The 21,032-nt window shown below is 36.9% G+C and overlaps 1 protein-coding gene and 1 pseudogene across 6 annotated transcripts in view; both read right to left on the reverse strand.

Annotated features, from left to right (window-relative positions):
- STK31 (serine/threonine kinase 31) overlaps positions 1–21,032 on the reverse strand; it is a 162,798-nt gene that overhangs the window by 85,451 nt on the left and 56,315 nt on the right. For all 6 annotated transcript variants that reach the window (XM_054237158.2, XM_035253621.3, XM_035253622.3 and 3 more), the window contains 2 exons: positions 10,950–11,065; positions 9,294–9,453 (listed from right to left, as the gene is read on the reverse strand). In XM_054237158.2, the coding sequence (XP_054093133.1) occupies positions 9,294–9,453; positions 10,950–11,065 (276 nt within the window). The remainder of the gene's footprint in view (positions 1–9,293; positions 9,454–10,949; positions 11,066–21,032) is intronic.
- Positions 16,874–16,983, reverse strand: LOC118144051 (small nucleolar RNA U3; annotated as a pseudogene).

Genomic DNA, 21,032 nt, shown 5'->3' on the forward strand with positions numbered 1-21,032 from the left:
TTACAAAAGAAGACATACATGAGACCAACAAACATATGAAAAAATGCTCATCATCACTTGTCATTAGAGAAATGCAAATCAAAACTACATTGAGATATCATCTCATGCCATCTTTAATGATCATTAGAATGGCGATCGTTAAAAAATCTGGAGACAACAGATGCTGGAGAGGATGTGAGAAACAGGAACATGTTTACACTGTTGGTGGGAGTGCAATTTAGTTCAACCATTGTGGAAGACAGATTGGCGATTCCTCAAGGACCTAGAAATAGAAATTCCATTTGATTGAGCAATCCCATTACTGGGTATATATCCAAAGGATTATAAATCATTTTAGTATAAGGACACATGCACACGAATGTTCATTGCAGCACTGTTACAATAGCAAAGACCTGGAACCAACCCAAATGCCCATCAACGATAGACTGGACAGGGAAAATGTGGCACATATACACCATGGAATACTATGCAACCATCAAAACCATGACTTCATGTCCTTTGTAGGGACATGGATGAACCTGGAAACCATCATTCTCAGCAAACTGACACAAGAACAGAAAACCAAACACCACTTGTTCTCACTCATAGGTGGGTGTTGAACAATAAGAACACATGGACACAGGGATGGGAGCATCACACACTGGGGACAGCTGGGGGGAAACAGGGGATGGACAGCAGGGGTGGGGAGCTGGGGAGAGAGAGCATGGGAAGAAATGCCAGATATAGGTGATGGGGAGGAAGGCAGAAAATCACATTGCCATGTCTGTACCTATGCAACAATCTTGCATGTCCTTCACATGTACCCCAAAAACCTAAAATGCAATAGAAAGAAGACTGAAAATTAAGTTAAAAAAAGAAAGTAAACATCTCAGCATTCACATAATTTAGAAGGAAACAAAAACACAACTTTTGTGTTTTTTAATACAGTATTAATTAAAGTCTCCTACTAAAAGAAAGGTGTTTTAATATCAGTAGTGTGGTTTAAATAAAAAGAGAATAGACTTTGCTGTCAAAAATGTCTGGGTTCAAGTTCCTAATTAACATTTAGAACTAGAGGCCAAGCATGGTGGCTAAAGCCTGCAATCCCAGGACTTTAGGAGGCAGAGGCAGGAGAATTACTTGAGCCAAGAAGTTTGAGACCTGTCTGGACAACATGGTAAAACCCCATCACTACAGAAAAATTAGCCAGGCATGGCTGGTAGTGCCTGCCTGTAGTCCTAGCTACTTGACAGGTTGAGGTGGGAGAATCACTTGTGCCCAGGAGGTTGGGACTGCAGTAAGCTGTAATCACGCCACTGCACTCCAGCCTGGGTGACAAAGTGAAACCATACCTCAAAATAAATTAATTAATTAATTTTTAATTTACAAAAATTAGAACTACATAATTGAACAATTTCCTTAACCTTGTAAGCCTGTTTCCTCACTTATAAAATGGAAGGAAATAAGCCCATTTTAAAAGTTAATATAAGAAAATGTTTATAAAAACACTGCCTGTGTTTCACAGAAATTAACAAATTATGCATTCTGCTATCATCTTCTTTCTTCCATAATCAGAAGTGATCAGTTAGAATGTTAAAATGTAAAATAACCAAAATCTTACCCCTTCTCCAAACTAAACATTCCTGGCATTTTCAAAAGCCTCGTTATCCTGCTCATACTTATTCAGAGCCAGTCAGGCTGCCAACTGGTCAACCTAGGTATGATTAGGGAGTAAGATTTACAGGGTATAATCCACAGAGGCAGAAACCACAAATACTTAAGATGGAACAAGTCCAAACACAACAAGTATAGAGCTCATATATGTTAGGAAATGTTACGGTGGTTGTTGGGAATGGTTTACAAGAAAAACAGGAAGTTCTGTTCAGCTCAATGTAATAAACTAAAGAAAACTGCAACAAGAAATAAATATACTTGTACTTAAGCTAATAAAGTATTCATGTGAAGTATTTCATTTTCATATTCCTACTCACACACACAAACAACTACCACCCAACAATAGGTGACTTAGACACTAATTGATGGTAATGCAGAGTGTTTATATGCATAAAACACACCACTCAGACCAGAAAAGATCCACATTAGCATTTATGAAAGCCACTCTGGTTTTCAAGCCTAATGCCCCTCCAAGCCAATATCTCTTATAACAGCCCCATAGGTGTAGCTCCCAGAGTCCCTCAAAGGGCATGTCTAATTGCAAGAGTCCAAATCAAGTATTTGTGGTTTGTAGTTCCTCCAGTACAGATGCAATTTGTATTTACCATGTAATATTGCCTGGTAACACAGCTGAAATATTTTCTCATATTACCAAGGGAACAAAGAGGAGTTAACCAAAGGTCAGGTTTCACGCAAAAGTGGAAAAGATTTTGTTATCCCTTATCCACAATCACCAGTTGTCTATTATACTTTTCTTACAAGGCAATAAATGAAGCAAATCATTAATATGAAGATACTGTAAAAGTTAAAGATTTTATACAAACTATCATTACAATATCTGCATTCCCTTTTCTTTCTAGAACAATAACATTTCCTCAGTTCTAATTTGATTGCACTGTGATCTGAGAGGCTGTTTATTATGATTTCAACTCTGTTGCATTTGCTGAGGAATGTTATACTTCCAATTGTGTGGTTGATTTTAGAATAAGTGCCATGTGGCACTGAGAAGAATGTATATTCAGGTAATTTGGGGTAGAGAGTTCTGTAGACATCTGCTAGGTCCACTTGATTCAGAGCTGAGTTCAGGTCCTGAATATCCTTGTCAATTTTCTATCTCAATCTAATACTGACAGTGCGGTGTTAAAGTCTCCCACTATTATTGTGTGGGAATCTAAGCCTCTTTGTAGGTCTTGAAGAACTTGTTTTATGAATCTAGGTGATCCCTGGGTACATATATAGTCAGAATAGTTACTTCTTCTTGTTGAACTGTCCCTTTACCATTACGTAATGCCCTTCGTTGTCTTTTTTTAAAATCTTTCTTGGTTTAAAGACTGTTTTGTCAGAGACGAGGACTGTAACCCCTGCTCTTTTTGCTATTTGCTTGGTAAATTTTTCTCCATCCCTTTATTTTGGGCCTGTGTCTTTGTGCAGAAGATGGGTCTCCTGAATACAGAACACTGATGGATCTTGACCACTTAGCCAATTTGCCAGTCTATGTCTTTTAAATTGGGGCATTTAGCCCATTTACATTTGAGGTTAGTATTGCTCATTCAAAACCACACAATTTCATGGAAATTGAACAACCTGCTCCTGAATGACTCCTGGATAAATAATGAAATTAAGGCGGAAATCAAGAAGTTATCTGAAACCAATGAGAACAAAGAGACAATGTACCAGAATCTCTAGGACACAGTTAAAGCAGTGTTAAGAGGGAAATTTATAGCACTAAATTTCCATATCAGAAAGCTACAAAGATCTCAAATCAACACCCTAACATCACAATTAAAAGAACTAGAGAGGCAAGAGCAAACAAATCCAAAAGCTAGCAGAAGACAAGAAATAACTAAGATGAGAAAAAAATTGAAGAAGACAGAGATGAAAAAAAAACCCTCCAAAAAATTAATGAATCCAGGAGTTGGGCTTTTGAAAAAATTAACAAAACAGACTACTAGCAAGAATAATAAAAGAAAAAGGAGAAGAATCAAATACACACAATACAAAATGCTAAAGGGGATCTCACCACTGACCCCACAAAAATACAAACTACCATCAGAGAATACTATAAACACCTCTACACAAATAAACTAGAAAACTAGAAGAAATGAATAAATTCCTGGTGCCTACACCCTACCAAGACTAAACCAGGAAGAAGCTGAATCCCTGAACAGACCAATAACAAACTCTGAAATTGAGGCAGTAACAGCCTGCCAACCAAAAAAAAGCCCAGGACCAGACAGATTCACCACTGAATTCTACCAACAGAGGCTGGTACCATTCCTTTTGAAACTATTCCCAACAACTGAAAAACAAAGGGCTCTTCCCTAACTCATTTTATAAAGCCAGCATTATCCTGATCCCCAAACCAGGAAGAGACAGAACAAAAAAGAAAACTTCAGTCCAATATCCCTGATGAACATCAATGCAAAAATCCTCAATAAAATACTGGCACACCGAATCCAAGAGCACATCAAAAAACTTATCCACAGTGATCAAGTCAGCTTCATCCCTGATATGCAAGGCTGGTTCAACATAGGCAAATCAATAAACATAATCCATCACATAAACAGAACCAAAGACAAAAACCACATGACTATCTCAATAAACGCAGAAAACGTCTTTGATAAAATTCAACATCCCATCATCTTAAAAACTCTCAATAAACGAAGAATTGATGGAACATATCTCAAAATAATAAGAGCTATTTATGACAAACCCACAGTCATTATCAAATTGAATGGGCAAAAGCTGGGGCATTCCCTTTGAAAATTGGTACGGATCATGCAGGTTTGTTACATAGGTATACACATGCCATGGTGGTGGTTTGCTGCATCCATCACCCCATCATCTACATTAGATAATTCTCCTAATGCTATCTCTCCCCAATCCCCTCACTCCTTGCTATTCCTCCTAGCGCCCCACCCCCCCAGGCCCCAGCGTGTGATATTCCCCTCCCTGTGTCCATGTGCTCTCTTTGTTCAACAGCCACTTATGAGTGAGAACATGGGGTGTTCGGTTTTCCGGTCTTGTGTCAGTTTGCTGAGAATGACGGTTTCCAGTTTCATCCATGTCCCTGAAAAGGACATGAACTCATCTTTTTAATGGCTGCATAGTATTCCATGGTGTATATGAGCCCCATTTTCTTTATCCAGCCTTTCACTGATAGACATTTGGGTTGGTTCCAAGTCTTTGCTATTGTGAACACTGCCACAGTAAACATATGTGTGCATGTGTCTTTATAATACAATAATTTATAATCCTTTGGCTATATACCCAGTAATGGGATTGCTGGGTCAAATGGTATTTCTTCTGTTTCTAGATTCTTAAGGAATCAGCACACCATCTTCCACAATGATTGAATTAACTTATGCTCCCACCAACAGTGTAAAAGCATTCCTATTTCTCCACATCCTTTCCAGCATCTGCTATCTCCTGATTTTTTTAATGGTTGCCATTCTAACTGCTGTGAGGTGGTATCTCACTGTGGTTTTGATTTGCATCTCCCTAATGACCAGAGATGATGAGCTTTTTTTCATAGTTTGTTGGCTGCAGAAATGTCTTCTTTTGAAAAGTGTCTGTTCACATCCTTCGCCCACTTGTTGATGGGGTTGTGGTTTTTTTGTGTAAATTTGTTTAAGTTCTCCACAGATTCTGGATATTAGACCTTTGTCAGATGGATAGACTGCAAAAATTTTTTCCCATTCTGTTGGTTGCTAGTTCACTCTATTGATAGTTTCTTTTGCTGTGCAGAAGATCTTAAGTTTAATTAGATCCCATTTGTCTATTATGGCTTTGTTGCCAGTGCTTTTGGTGTTTTAGTCACAAAGTCCTTGCCCATTCCTATGTCCTGAATGGTACTGCCTAGGTTTTCTTCTAGAGTATTTATGGTGTTAGGCCTCATGTTTGAATCTTTAATCCATCTAGAATTAATTTTTGTGTAAGGTGTAAGAAAGGGATCCAGTTTCAGCCTTCTCCATATGGCTAGCCAGTTTTCCCAATACCATTCACTAAAATAAGGAATCCTGGGGGGGGGGGAACGGGGAAAAAAATTTTTTTAATGAAAATAAATAAATTAATAAGTAAATAGGGAATCCTCTCCCCATTGCTTGTTTTTGTCAGATTTGTCAAAGATCAGATGGTTGTAGTTGTGTGAAGAATGTCATTGGTAGCTTGATGGGGATAGCATTGAATCTATAAATTACTTTGGGCAACATGGCCATTTTCACAATATTGACTCTTCCTAACGATGAGCATGGAATGTTTTTCCATCTGTCTGTATCCTCTGTTATTTCCTTGAGCAGTGGTTTATAGTTCTCCTTGAAGAGGTCCTTCACATCCCTTGTTAGTTGTACTTCTAGGTATTTTAATCTTTGTGACAATTGTGAATGGAAGTTCACTCATGATTTGGCTCTCTGTCTATTATTGGTGAATAGGAATGCTTGTGATTTTTGCACATTGATGTTGTATCCTGAGACTTTGCTGAAGTTGCTTTATCAGCTTAAGGAGATTTGGGGCCAAGACTATGGGATTTTCTAAATATACAATCATATCATCTGTAAACAGGGACAATTTGATGTCCTCTCTTCCTATTCAAATACACTTTATTTCTTTCTCTTGTCTGATGGTCCTAGCCAGAACTTCCACCACTATGTTGAATAGCAGTGGTGAGAGAAGGCATCCTTATCTTGTGCCAGTTTTCAAAGGGAATGTTTCCAGTTTTTGCTCATTCAGTATGATATTGGATGTGAGTTTGTCATAAAAAGCTCTTATTATTTTGAGATACAATCCATTGATACCTAGTTTATCGAGAGTTTTTAGCATAAAGGGCTGTTGAATTTTGCTGAAAGGCCTTCTCTCAATCTATTGAGATAATCATGTGGTTTTTGTCTTTGGTTCTGTTTATGTAATGAATTACATGTATAGACTTGCATATGTTGAGCCAGCCTTGCATCCATGGGATAAAGCCAACTTGATCGTGATGGCTAAGCTTTCTGATGTGCTGTTGGATTCAGTTTGCCAGTATTTTATTGAAGATTTTTACATCAATGTTCATCATAGATATTGACCTGAAATTTTCTTTTTTAGTTGCTTCTCTGCCAGGTTTTGGCACCAGGATGATGTTGGTCTCATGCACATGTACCCCAGAATTTAAAGTATAATAAATAAATAAGAAAGAAAGAAAGAAAGAAAGAAAGAAAGAAAGAAAGAAAGAAAGAAAGAAGAAAAGAAAAGAAAAGAAAGAAAACAGTATAAGACAAGGATGTCCTCTCTCACCACTCCTATTCACCACAGTATTGCAAGTTCTGCCAGGGCAATCAGGCAAGAGAAAGAAATAAAGGGTATTCAAACAGGAAGAGTGGAAGACGAGCGGTCTCTGTTTGCAGATGACATGATTTTATATTTTTTAAAAAAACCATCATCTCAGTCCAACAACTTTAACTGATAAAAGCAACTTTCACAAAATTACAGGAAACAAAATTAATGTGCAAAAAATCACAAGCATTTCTATACACCAACAATAGACAAGCAGAGAGCCAAATCATGAATGAACTCTCATTAACAACTGCTACAAAGAGAATAAAATACCTAAGAATATAGCTAACAAATGATATGAAAGACCTCTTCAAGGAGAACTACAAACCACTGCTCAAGAAAATAAGATAGGATACAAACAAATGGAAAACATTACATCCTCAGGGATAAGAAGGCTCAGTATCACAAAAAGGTCATACTGCCCAAAGTAATTTTATAGATTCAGTGCTATTCCCATCAAGGTAACACTGACATTCTTCATAGAATTAGGAAAAACTATTTAAAATTTCATATGGAATCAAAAACGACCACATATAGCCACAATAATTTTAAGCAAAAGGAACAAAGCTGGAGGCATCATGTTACCTGACTTCAAACTATACTACAAGGCTGCAGTAACCAAAACAGCATGGTACTGGTACCAAAATAGACATACAGACCAACTGAGCAGAACAGAAACCTCAGAATAACACCACACATCTAAAAACCATCTGATCTTCAACATATCTGACAAAAACAAGCAATTGGAAAAGGATCTCTGATTCAGTAAATGGTGCTGGGAAAACCAGACACAAGCAGAAAACTGAAATGGAACCCCTTCCTTACACTTTACACAAAAATTAACTCTACACAGATTAAAGACTTAAATGTAAAACCTAAAACCATAGAAACCCTAGAAGTAAACCTAGGTAATACCATTCAGGACACAGGCATGGGCAAAGACAAAAACACCAAAAGCAATTGCAACAAAAGCCAAAATTGACAAATGGGATCTAATTAAACTAACGAGCTTCTTCACAGTTAAAAAACTACCATCAGAATGAACAGGCAACCTACAGAATGAGAGAAAACTTTTGCAATCTACCCATCTGACAAAGGTCTAATATCCAGAATCTACAAGGAAATGAAACACACATACAGAAAAAAGACAACCCCATCAAAAAGTAGGCAAAGCATATGAACAGACACTTCTCAAAAGAAGACATTTACATAGCCAACAAATATGAAAAAAAAAAGCTCATCACCACTGATCATCAAAGAAATGCAAATCAAAACCACTAGGAGATACCATCTCACGTCAGTTAGAATAGTGATCATTAAAAAGTCAAGAAACAACACATTCTAGAGAGGATGTGGAGAAATAGGAATGCTTTTACACTATTGGTGGGAATGTTAATTAGTTCAACCATTGTGGAAGGCAATGTGGCAATTCCTCAAGGATCTAGAACCAGAAATATTATTTGACCCAGCAATCCCATTACTGGTTATATACCCAAAGGATTATAAATCATTGTACTATAAAGACACGTGCACAGGTACATATATTGTGGCACTGTTCACAATAGCAAAGACTTGAAACCAACTCAAATGTCTATCAATGATAGGCTGGATAAAGAAAATGGGGCACATATACACCATGGAATACTATGCAGCCATAAAAAGGATGAGTTCATGTCCTTTGCAGGGACATGGATGAAGGTGGAAACCATAATCTTCAGCAAACTAACAAAGGAACCTAAAACCAAACACCACGTTCTGACTTATAAGTTGGAGATGAACATTGAGAACACATGGACACAGAGAGGGGAATGATACACACTAGGGCCTGTTGGGGAGTGGGAGGTGAGGGGAGGGAATCTAGAGGACAGCTCAATAGGTGCAGCAAACCACCATGGCACATGTATACCTATGTAACAAACCTGCACATTCTGCACACGTATCCCATTTAAAAAAAAAAGAAAGAAAAGAAATAAAGGGCCAAGCACAGTGGCTCACGCCTGTAATCCCAGCACACTGAGAGGACAAGGCGGGTAGATCACAAGGTGAGGAGATCGAGACCATCCTGGCCAACCTGGTGAAACCCCATCTCTTCTAAAATACAAAAAAATTAGCTGGGCGTGGTGGTGCACGCCTGTAGTACCAGCTACTCAGGAGGCTGAGGCAAGGGAATCGCTTGAACCCAGGAGGCAGAGATTGCAATGAGCTGAGATCGCGCCACTGCATTCCAGCCTGGCAACAGAGCAATATCTTGTCTCAAAAAAATAAAAAGAAAAAAAATTTCCCTATGTTCAACAGATAAAAACCGTAATAGAGAAAAGTTCTCAACTCACCACATTTTCACAAGTTTTAATCTTCTCCTGAGCCAGAATGTATTCTGCCCACATTATCTCTAATCCCTTCAAAGAAACTGGAGTTGTAAAGCACCCTTCATCCAACACTTGTATAGCTTCTGAAAGGTCATTTCCAAAACGAAAAGTGATGCTAACATGTCTGTTTTTTAAAATATCAAACAGAAAAAGATCAATAAATTACAAAGTTGGTATGAGAAAAAGTTACACTTTAATAGTAATGGTCTAAAAGTTATTGTTCATTGCACTGGCTCTGAAGAGGTACTTTTCAAAACTATATAAAATCATGTTTTTTTTCAGTCCACATGCTTTTATGCAGACATGTATAACATAATATAAACATTTAATCAAAAAACATTTGTGGATAGACTTCTAATTTCATGACATAAAAAATATTTTAAAAATTTAAAATTTTTAAAACTATAAAAAAGGCAACTTCAAAAGTCTGCAAAATTTGAAATGATAACAAACAAACCTTCAATTTTTGGTCTACAAATAACTTGTAAATATGTCTTTAAAAGAAAAGATATATAAGAAACCCATTTTACCATAGGTTAATTGATTTAAATAAAAGTTCCTATGCCATATTTCTAGTCACAAAAACATTACTTCTAAATAAAGACCCAAAGCACTTATAATATTAAACACTGAAATACATGTGTACTATACATCCATTTAAGAAAAAACAATAAAAACAAGTAAGATAATTATTTACCCAACCTTTGGTGAATAAGTGGGTGACAGGAGTTGTAGGAGTGGTGGGTTAAATCAAGAAATAAATGTTTGCAAAGTGAAAATTTTAAGAAGCACCCCCTACCATCACATGTTCAAAAATAAACAATAACAAATATAGTGAGTGAGCTTACTGAATGCTTTCACACCACATCATTTATTGCCAGGCATCTGTATGATTCTTGCATATTTGATAAATGTTTATGACAATTTGTATATATTCATTCACTTTCATTTTCCAACCTGCTTATTCCAATCCAGGGTTGCAGGTAGACACAGTCTACCTCGGCAGCGCAGAGCGCATGGTGAGAACCAACCCTGGACATGACACCATTGCACTGCAGGGTGCACTCACACTCATGCACACTCATACTGGCACAATACAGACACACCAATTCACCTAAGTGCACATCTTTGGGATGCGAGAGGAAACCACAGTATTCCAAGAAAACTACACAAATATGGAGAGAATGTGCAAACTCCACACAGACAGCGGGGCTCCAGCTAGGAAATGATTTACTTCTTCAATGTTATAATGAAATAATGTTGAATGAAAACACGTTATTCAAGAAAGTGCTGTACTCATGAAAATAACCCCAAGCAAAACAACTGGACATGGTAGTTTCCCATCAAACTATCACTTAAAAGCTATGTTGATGTTTTTTCTATTTCAGCCTCAGTTATGACCTTAGAACACTATAGCTCCAAGCAGTGACAACAGAGAAAACTGACAAAAACAGTATCAAATTCATCTCAGAAATAACTATCTTTAATTCCTCTCCTTAAAGTCATAAAAATACAACAGTTAAATTTTAAAGCAAAAATGGCAGGCATACAATTTAAACAAAGCACCAATTAATTAGCAATTAGTTTAAAATATCCTTCTCAAAACATGCTTTTACCTACCTCATTTCTCTCAGCATTTTCATCTTAGCTGCCAGATTTTTCATTCTGGTATCTATACAGTTCTTCAGAGTGCTTTGTAAATGATGAGTCAAATCCACGGAAGCTGCTTTCTCTTGCTGAAACAAAAAATAAGCACATTCTAGTGAGACCCAAATAGGAAATTGTATATCTACTATAATTTAAATGATTTTTGGCTGGGCACAGTGACTCATGCCTGTAATCCCAACACTTTGGGAGGCCAAGGAGGGTAGATGGCTTGAGCTCAGAAGTTCAAGAACAGCCTGGATAACATGGTAAAACCCCATCTCTACAAGAAAATAAAAAATTAGCCGGGTGTTATGGAGCATGCCTGCAGTCTTAGCTACTTAGGAGGCTAAGGTCAGAAGATGGATTGAATGAGGTAGGCAGAGGTTGCAATGAGCCAAGATTGTGCCACAGCACTCCAGACTGAGCAACAAAGTCAGACTCTGTCTCAGGGAAAAAAAAGTTTCTGAATTTGAATAAAACAGAATCGAGTTATTGAATATTTTTATTTCAAATTAATATTTATTTTTAATTGCTTCAATTAAATAAAGAATGAAGGCTTTATTGATCTAAATAAACTATTATCACTCTTGGCACAGCTTTCTGGAATACATTTTTTTGGTGCTGTGTCTTTTTTAAAATGTGGCAAAATATACATAAAATTTATCATTCTAACCATTTTAAAATGTACAGTTCTATAGCACTAGGTACATTTATATTGTTGTGAAATCATCAGCGCCATCCATCTCCCGAACTTTTTCATCTCTCTTAATCAAAACTCTGTATCTATCACACACTACTCCCTATCTCCCCTCCCCACAGCTCCTGGAAACCACCATTCAACTTCGGGTCTCTACAGATCTGGCTACTCTAGGAACTTCAAATAAAAAGGCTATATGCAAATATGCCTGTATTCATGTCAAGCAACAACTCCTTTTGGCATAGGGAGTATTCTAAACACAGAGAAACATTTCATAAAGATAAATGTGTCAATTCATCAAAAAGATCCAATAATTCTAAATGCATATTTACATAACAACAGGGCCTTTAAAACTCTCAAAATCTGATAGAACAGAAGAGAACAAAACAGATAAAACTAAAATAATTTTTAGATTCCAACACTTCTCTCTCAGTAATTGACTGAACAAGTAGAGAGAATCTGTCAGGGTCTAAAAGACTTGAATACCACTATCAACCAGTTCAGCCTAACATTCATAAAACACTCCACCCCACAACTATAGAACACACATGACTTTTAAAAATGCATGAAACATTTCCAAAGACTCAACATATGCTGGATATGAGACAAAGCACCAATTAATTTATGTCAATAAATTTAAAAGGACTGATTCCATTCAGAATATGCTCTCTGATACCAATAAAATTAAATTAGGAATCAGTAACAAAAATATATTGGGAAAAACATTATCCAAAAGAAAGGAATTAACATGCACTCCTATGTTTACTGCAGCACTAACACAGTATCAAAGATATGGAATCAACCTAAGTATCCATCAATGGATCAAGAAAATGCAGCATATGTATATACAATGAAATATAATTCAGCCATAAAAAATAATGAAATCCTGTCATTTGCAGCAACATGGATGGACTGCATGTCATTCTGTTAAGTGAAATAAGCCAGGCACAGAAAGACAAATATTTTACATTCTTGTTAATATGTGGGAGCTAAAAAAAGTTGATCTCATGGAGGTAGAAAATGGAATGACCAATAGCAGAGGCTAGGAAGCGTGTGTTAGAAATAGAAGGATAAAGAAAGGTTGCTTAATGGGTACAAACATGCAGTTAGATAGAAGGGATAAGTTCTAGTGTTTGACAGCAGATGACTAGAGTTAATCACGTATTGTATATTTCAAAAGAGCAAGAGAGGTCTCGAAATGTTCCCAAAATACAGAAATGGTAAGTCCTTGAGGTGATGGATATCCTAAATACCTACACTTCATCATTACACAATCTATGCATATAACAAAACATCACACATACATCAATAAATATATACAAATACTATGTATCAATAAAAAAATAAAACATGTATCAGGGAAATCTTCAAGTATGTGGCAATTAAGCAAATAGCTCACGGTTCAAAACAGGAGTCACAAGAAAATGTTTTAAATATGCTTCACTAAAAAACAAAACATATTGTGGTTTGTAAATAAAGCAATGCTTAGAAAGAAATCTTTCTCTCTAAAAGTATTATAAACGAACAGGCCAGGCGTGGTGGCTCACACCTGTAATCCTATCCTAGCACTTTGGGAGGCCAAGGCAAGTGGATCGTGAGGTCAAGAGATCGAGACCATCCTGGCCAAGATGGTGAAACCCCATCTCTACTAAAAATACAAAAAAGTAACTGGGTATGGTGGCACGTGCCTGTTGTCACAGGTACTCACGAGGCTGGGACAGGAGAATCACTTGAACCCAGGAGGAAGAGGTTGCAGTGAGCCAAAACTGTGCCACTGCACTGCACTCCAGCCTGGTGACAGAGCAAAACTCCATCTCAAGAAAAAAAAAGGAACAAAAGATTTAAAATAATAATACGGGGAACTTCATGTTTTTGTTTCACATGTAAGAAGCCTGGAAGTCACTATGTCATCCTAACACATATTAAAAAGCTGAACAAAGTAACTATCAACAACCTTTCTCAGATCCGTAACAAAAGGTAAAATAGGTACAATCACTGGAAAAACTGCTACACCTAAAGTTAAATGGACAGAGATAAAGAGAATCACAACATACTGGAACAAAAATTTCTACAGGAAGCAATGCCTATGTAGGAAAACCTGAACTGCAGACAAACTGCTGGAAACTAGGTGTGGGCAAGACTGAAAGCCAAAAGTTCCAGGGGCATCTAGTCATGGGGATCTCCCTTGCTTTTGTGAGTTTCACCTCCAGGAGCTAGACCAGGTTCTCACAGTAAATACAGTATCATAGGTATCTTTACAGTAAAATGCCCTCATGCTTCCAGCAGTAGGAGAAGAAAACAAACCATTTTGAAATACCCCAGAGCACTCTGTAATTCTTAACAGTATCTACCCTGAAAAGAAACCAGTTAACCAGAGCCTAATCTGCTGAGGTTTCATCAAAGCCCAACTGACATGGGAGAAAGGAAATATCCAACTCCAGCCAGCTCTATCCTTCCACATGAGAGGAGGTAAATACACAACTGCATCCTATTCTAGCCATCCTATCCCACCTAAAGGGGCCGGGGGGCGGGGGCAATGAGGAATGACAGATGCTTGTGAATTCACAGGCCAGAGACATAGACTCACAAAAAGACTGAGACCTAATCATAGGACTATCCAACACATCACTCCCCGCTACATCTTACATTATTAAAGACATAGTTAAAGCAATTGCTTTTACTACATTATTAAAGACATAGTTAAAGCAATTGCTTTTACCTGATATATCATATACAGTTATCGATAAAAAAAAATTACAGCCAGGCACAGTGGCTCATGCATATAATTCCAGCACTTTGGGAGGCTGAGGTGGGTGAATTGCTTGAGCCGAGGAGTTCAAGACTAGCCTGGGTGACATGACAAAATCATTTCTACTAAAAAAATATACAAAAATTAGCCAGGTGTGGTGGTGCACACCTGTAGTCCCAGATACTCAGGAGATTAAGGTGGGAGGATCACTTGAGCCCAGGAGGTAGAGGTTGCAGTGAGCCAAGATCACGCCACTGCATTCCAGACTAGACAACAGGGCAACACCTTGTCTCAAAAAAAAAAAAAAAAAAAATAGGCCAAGCGCAGTAACTCATGTCTGTAATTCCAGCCCTTTGAGAGGCCAAGGCAGGTGGATCACAAGGTCAGAAGATCAAGACCAGCATGGCTAACATGGTGAAACCCTGACTCTACCAAAAATTAAAAAATTTTTAAAAATTAGCTGGGCATGGTGGTGCACACCTGTATTCCCAGATACTTAGGAAGCTGAGGTAGAAGAATTGCTTGAACCTAGGAGGCTGAGGTTTTAGTGAGTCAAGATCATGCCACTGCATTCCACCCTGGGTGACAGAGTGAGGCTCCATCTCAAAAAAAAAAAGTAAATATTACAAAGCATACTCAAGAGCAAAAACTACAGTTTGAAGAAAGAAAACATTCAGAACCAGATATGGAGATGGGGAAGGGATGCTGGAATTATCAGAGAATGAATTTAAAACAATTATGATTAATATGCTACACATTGTAATGAAGAAAGTAGATAGCATGCAGTAACAACAAATGGGCAATGTAAGCAAAGAGATGGAAATCCTAGAATGAACCAAAAAGAAATGTTAGATATCAAAACAGCATAAAAGAAATCAAAAATGCCTTCAATGGACATCCTAGCAGACTGGACATGGCTGAGAAAAGAATCTCTGAGCTTCAGGATACATTAATAGGAACTTCAAAACTGAGAAGCAATGAGAACAGACTAAAAAGAAACAAGAGAAGACCTACCAATTGTGGGACAACTAAAAAACATGTAACATATGTGTAACAAGAATGCCAAAAAGAAAAGAAATACCTAAAACAATACTGAGAATTTTCCTAAACCAAATCATAGATCCAGGAAGCTCAAAGACCACCAAGCTGAATGAATGCAAGAAAAAAAATTAAAACAATGGGTATCATTTTCAGAGAAAATCAAAGATAAAACCTCAAAGAAGCCAGAGGAGAAAAAAACCATACCCATAGAGGAGTAAAGATAAGAATTACAGTCAACATCTGATATACTTTGGATGTTTGTCCACCCAAATCTCATGTTTAAATGTAATTTCCAATGTTAGAGGTGGACCTAGTGAGAAGGTTCATAGGGGAGATCCTTAATGAACAGCTTAGCACCATCCTCTTGGTGGTGAGTGAGTTCTCACTCAGTTCACATGAGATGTGGTTGGGACATACCCCTTCTCTCCCTTGTTCCCCTATCCTTGCTCCCTCATTCCCCATGTGATATGCTGGCTTCCCCTCTGCTTTCTGCCATGACTGTAAACTTCCTAAGGCACTCACCAGAAGCAGGTGTGGGCACCACACTTTCTATACAGCCTGCAGAACTGTTAGCCAATATAAAGCTCTTTCTTTTTTTAATTGTACTTCAGGTGCAGATCATGCAGGATTGTTGCATAGGTACATACATGGCAATGTGGTTTGCTACCTCCATCCTCCCCCATTACCTATATCTGGCAATTCTCCCCATGTTATCCCTCCCTACCCCTCACTGTCCCTCCCTTAGCCTCCTCCAACAGACCCCAGTATATGATGCTTCCCTCCCTGTGTTCATGTGTTCTTACTGTTAACACCCGCCTATGAGTTAGAATATATGGTGCTTAATTTTCTGTTCGTGTCAGTGTGCTGCAAATGATGGTTTCCAGATTCATCCATGTCCCTACAAAGGACACAAACTCATCATTTTTTATGGCTGCATTGTATTCCATGGTGTATATGTGCCACATTTTCCCAGTCCAGTCTATCACTGATGGGCAATTGGGTGGTTCCAGGTCTTTGCTATTGTGAACTGTGCTGCAATGAACATACTTGTGCATGTGTCTTCATAGTAGAACGATTTATAATCCTTTGGATATATACCCAGTAATGGGATTGCTGGGTCAAACGGAATTTCTATTTCTAGGTCCTTGAGGAATTGCCACACTATATTCCACAATGGTTGAACTAATTTGCACTCCCACCAAGAGTGTAAAAGTGTTCCTATATCTCCACATCCTCTCCAGCATTTGTTGTCTCCAGATGTAATGATCACCATTCTAACTGGCCTGAGATGGTATCTCAATGTAGTTTTGATTTGCATTTCTCTAATGACGAGTGATGATGAGCATTTTTTCATATGTTTGTTGGCCTCATGTATGTCTTCTTTTGAAAAGTGTCTGTTCATATCCTTCACCCACTTTTGAATGCATTTTTTTCTTCTAAATTGGTTTTCAGTGCTCTACACGTTCAGAGAAACTTCTCTAGTAACGAACTACAGAAATGATCCCTGAAAGTACAGTCTTTAAACCTCTTTTCTTTATAAATTAGTCAATCTCAGATTTTCCTTTATAGCAATAAAAACTAACAAATTCCTTGGAGAGCATGCAAGGAAGTAGAGAATAGAGTGAAATATTTGTTCAATTAAAAATTGAATCAAAAAAAGGCACCAACCTAGAAATCTATGTCCTAAATTATCCTTGAAAAGTGAAGATGAAATAAAAGACTTTCTTAGAGAAAGCAAAAATTGAGGGACTATGCAACTAGTAGACCTTTCTTGCAAAAAATGTTAAAATATGTTCTTTAAAGAAAAGAAAAATATAGGTCAGAAACCTGTTTCCACATTAAAAAGGAAGAGCATCAAAGAAGGAATAAGTGAAGGTAAAATAAAAAGTTTTATTTTTCTTATTCTCAATTGATATAACAGAAAGCAGTTTCTTCACAAATAATAGCAATAAGATATTGATTATATGTTTATATGTACATATATCCTTACATATAATTATATATAAGTGAAATGAAAAACATCAACACCACAAGGTGTAAGAGGGAGAAATTAGGATTATTTTCTTATAATAAGGTGCTTACACTACCCATTAAGTCATATAGTGTTACTTGAAAGCAGGCCTAAATTAGTTGTAGATGTATACTGCAAACCCTAGGGAAACCACTAAAACACGTTTCTTAAAAAAGTATAACTGACGTGCTAAGAAATAAAACAGACTCGTATAAAATGCTCAATTAAAGCGCACACACACACACACACAAAAGAGAAAAGGTGGAAGACAAAAGAAGAGGCAATGGCATCAAATAGATCTTAATCCAATGCAACCACATCAATAATCACTCTAAACGTCAACAGTCTACATCATGGGTTCCCAATCCCCAGGACACAAACTGGTAGGGTCCATGGCCTAGTAGGAACTGGGCCACACAGCAGGAGGTAAGTAGCAGGTGAGTGAACATTACTGCCTGAGCTTGGCTACCTGTCATATCAGCAGCGGCATTACAGTCTCATAGGAGCACAAACCCTATTGTGAACCACACATATGAGGGATCTAGGTTTCGTGCTCCTGATGACAATGTAATTAATGCTTGATGATCTGAGGCAGAACAGTTTCATCCCAAAACCCCCAACCTCCCTCCCAGAAAAATTGTCTTCCATGAAACCGGTCCCTGGTGCCATAAAGGTTGGGGATCACTGGTCTAAATGCACCAATTAAAAGACAGATTGTCAGAATGAACGAAAAAGCAAAATTCAAATATACACTGTCTACCAGAATCTACTTTAAATATAAAGATACCTACGTATTAAAAGTAAATGGGGCATAATGCCTCACCCCCATCATCCCAACACTTTGGGAGTCTGAGGCTGGAAAACTGCTAAAGACCAGGAGCTCAAGACAAGTCTGAAAAACATGTCAAAATCCATTTCTTAAAAAAAATTGTCAGGCATGGTGTGCACGCCCATAGTACAAGCTACTCAGGAGGCTGGAGCAGGAGAAGGACAACTTTAGCTCAGGAGTTCAGGGTTGCAATGAGCCGTGGTTGTACTGCTACACTCTAGCCTGGATGACAGAAAAAGACCCTATCTCAAAAAATGAATAAAATAAAAATTAAACGGATGAATAAAAATATAACATGCTAACAACATTAATCGAAGGGAAACAAATTAACACGGGGACTAAACACTAATAGCTATACTAATTTCACACAGAGTAGACTTCAAAGCAAGAAAAGTTTCCAGCGATAAAGAGGAACACTAAACAATGATAAAGGGGTCATTCTCTGTATGTGTCTAATGATAGAACATCAAAATATATGACTCAAAAACTAACAGAACTGCAAGGAGAAGTAAATAAATCTAATATTATAGTTGGAGACTTCAATATCCCTCTATCAGAAGTGGACAAATCCAGCATAGAAAAATCAGTAAAGATACATTTGAATTCAACAACATCAATAATTTGGATATAATTAAGAACAATAGTCTACAGTTAATGATTAACATCTACAGATTGCAGCTGACTCTTGAACAAAGCAAGTGTAAGGGGTGCCAAACCTTCACACTCTTGAAAATCTATGTATAACTTTTGATTCCGCAGAAACGTAATTACTAACAGCCTACTGTTGATCAAAAGCTTTACTGGTAACACAAGACATCAATCAGCAAGTATTTTGTATGTTATACGCATTATATACTGTATTTTCAAGTAAAGTAAGCAAGAAAAAAGAAAATGTTATTAAGAAACACATAAAGAGAAGAGATATTTACTATTTATTTAATGGAAGTGGATCATCATTAAGGTCTTCATCCTACATCATCTTCACACTGAGCAGGCTGAGGATAGGGAAGAAGAGGAGAGGTTGGTCTTGCTATCTCACAGATGGCAGAGAAGGAGGAGGTGAAAGAAGTAGAAGGGGAGGCAGGAGAAGCAAGCATAACTGATGGAACTTTTATGTAAGTCATCCACATATAAGTAGACTCATGTAGTTCAAACTCATGTTTGTTCAAGAGTGAACTATACTTCATCCAACAGCGGCAGAATATACATTCCTCTCAAGATCACATGGAAGATTCACCAAAACACACCTTAATAGAGTTAAAAGAATAGAAACCATACAATGTCTGCTTTCAGAACACAGTAGAATAAGCTAGAAATCAATAACAGAAAGATAATTGAAAAAAAAATCTCCAAACATGTAAGACTTAAACAACACATTACTAATAACACATGAGTCAAAGAAGCATGAAAAATGTAAAAATAAAGATTAAAATACAGCTTACCAGAATTCATAGAACACAGCACAAGTAGTGCATAGACAAAAATTTATAGCACTGAAATGCATATATTACAAATGAAAAAAAAACTAATATTAATAATCTAAGTTTGTTCCTTAGGAAACAAAAGAGAACAGCAAATTAAATCTTAAACATGCAAAAACAGAAAAGTATAAATCAGTCAATTTGAAAATAGGAAATCAACAGAGAAAATCAACAAACCAAAACTCGATACTTTGAAAAGATGAATAAAACTGGTAACACCAAAACCAGGTTAATTAAGAAAAGTAAGACAGAGAACACAAATTGCCAGTATCAGAAGTGAAAGAGAAGTCATCAGTACAGATCCACTGGAAATTAAAACTTTAAAATACTATGAACAATTCGAGGCCCACAAATTCGATGACTTAAATGAACTAATTCTTTGAAAGACATAATCTGCCAAAACTCGTGCAAAAATAAATAATCTCAACAGGCTGATTTATATTTTTAAAATTCAGCCAACCATTAATAACCCACCAAAACAGAAAGCGTCAGGCCTATGTAAGTTCACTGGTAAATTGTACCAAACATTTAAGGAAAAATGCATACCAATTCTCTGTCATTGAACAGAAGCAGAGGAAATACTCCCAAACTCATTCCATCAGGCCAGAATCACCCTAATACTGAAACCAGAAAACAACATTACAAAAAGAGAAAGCCACAAACCAATATATGTCACGGAAATTTTTGCAAAAACCTTCCAAAAAATTAGAAAATTCAATCCAACAATGTATAAAAAGAAATATACTTAATGCTTGAACGACACAGGTCTGAACTGCAAAGGTCCACTTACAGATTTTTCTCAGTAAGTTACACAAGGTGTGCCTGCCTAGTACACCTGGTATAACTTATTTTTAAAAAAAGTAAAAATTTTAATTTCCTTTAAAATAATTTTAACTTATTTTTAAGTAAGTTAAGTTAAATAATTTTAACTTATTTTAAAATTTAAAAATATTAAGTTAAAATTACCTTATTTATCCTTCTACCTCTTCCATCTGTCACCTGTGAGACAAGACCAACCCATGCTCTTCCTCCTCAGCCTACTCAACGTGATAACAATGAGAACTAAGACTTAGTAAATACATGTCTTCTTCTTTATGATTTTAATAGTATTTTCCTTTCTCTAGTTTACTTTATTATAAAGATACAGTATATAATAGATATAACACAAAAAAAAACGTGTTTATTAGAATAAATTATTTCAGAGAGGGGCTTCAATCAAGATGTCTCACTAGAGGCCACTGGTATTTT

This window comes from Callithrix jacchus, chromosome 11 (assembly GCF_049354715.1).
Source record: "Callithrix jacchus isolate 240 chromosome 11, calJac240_pri, whole genome shotgun sequence".
Lineage (NCBI taxonomy): Eukaryota > Metazoa > Chordata > Mammalia > Primates > Cebidae > Callithrix > Callithrix jacchus.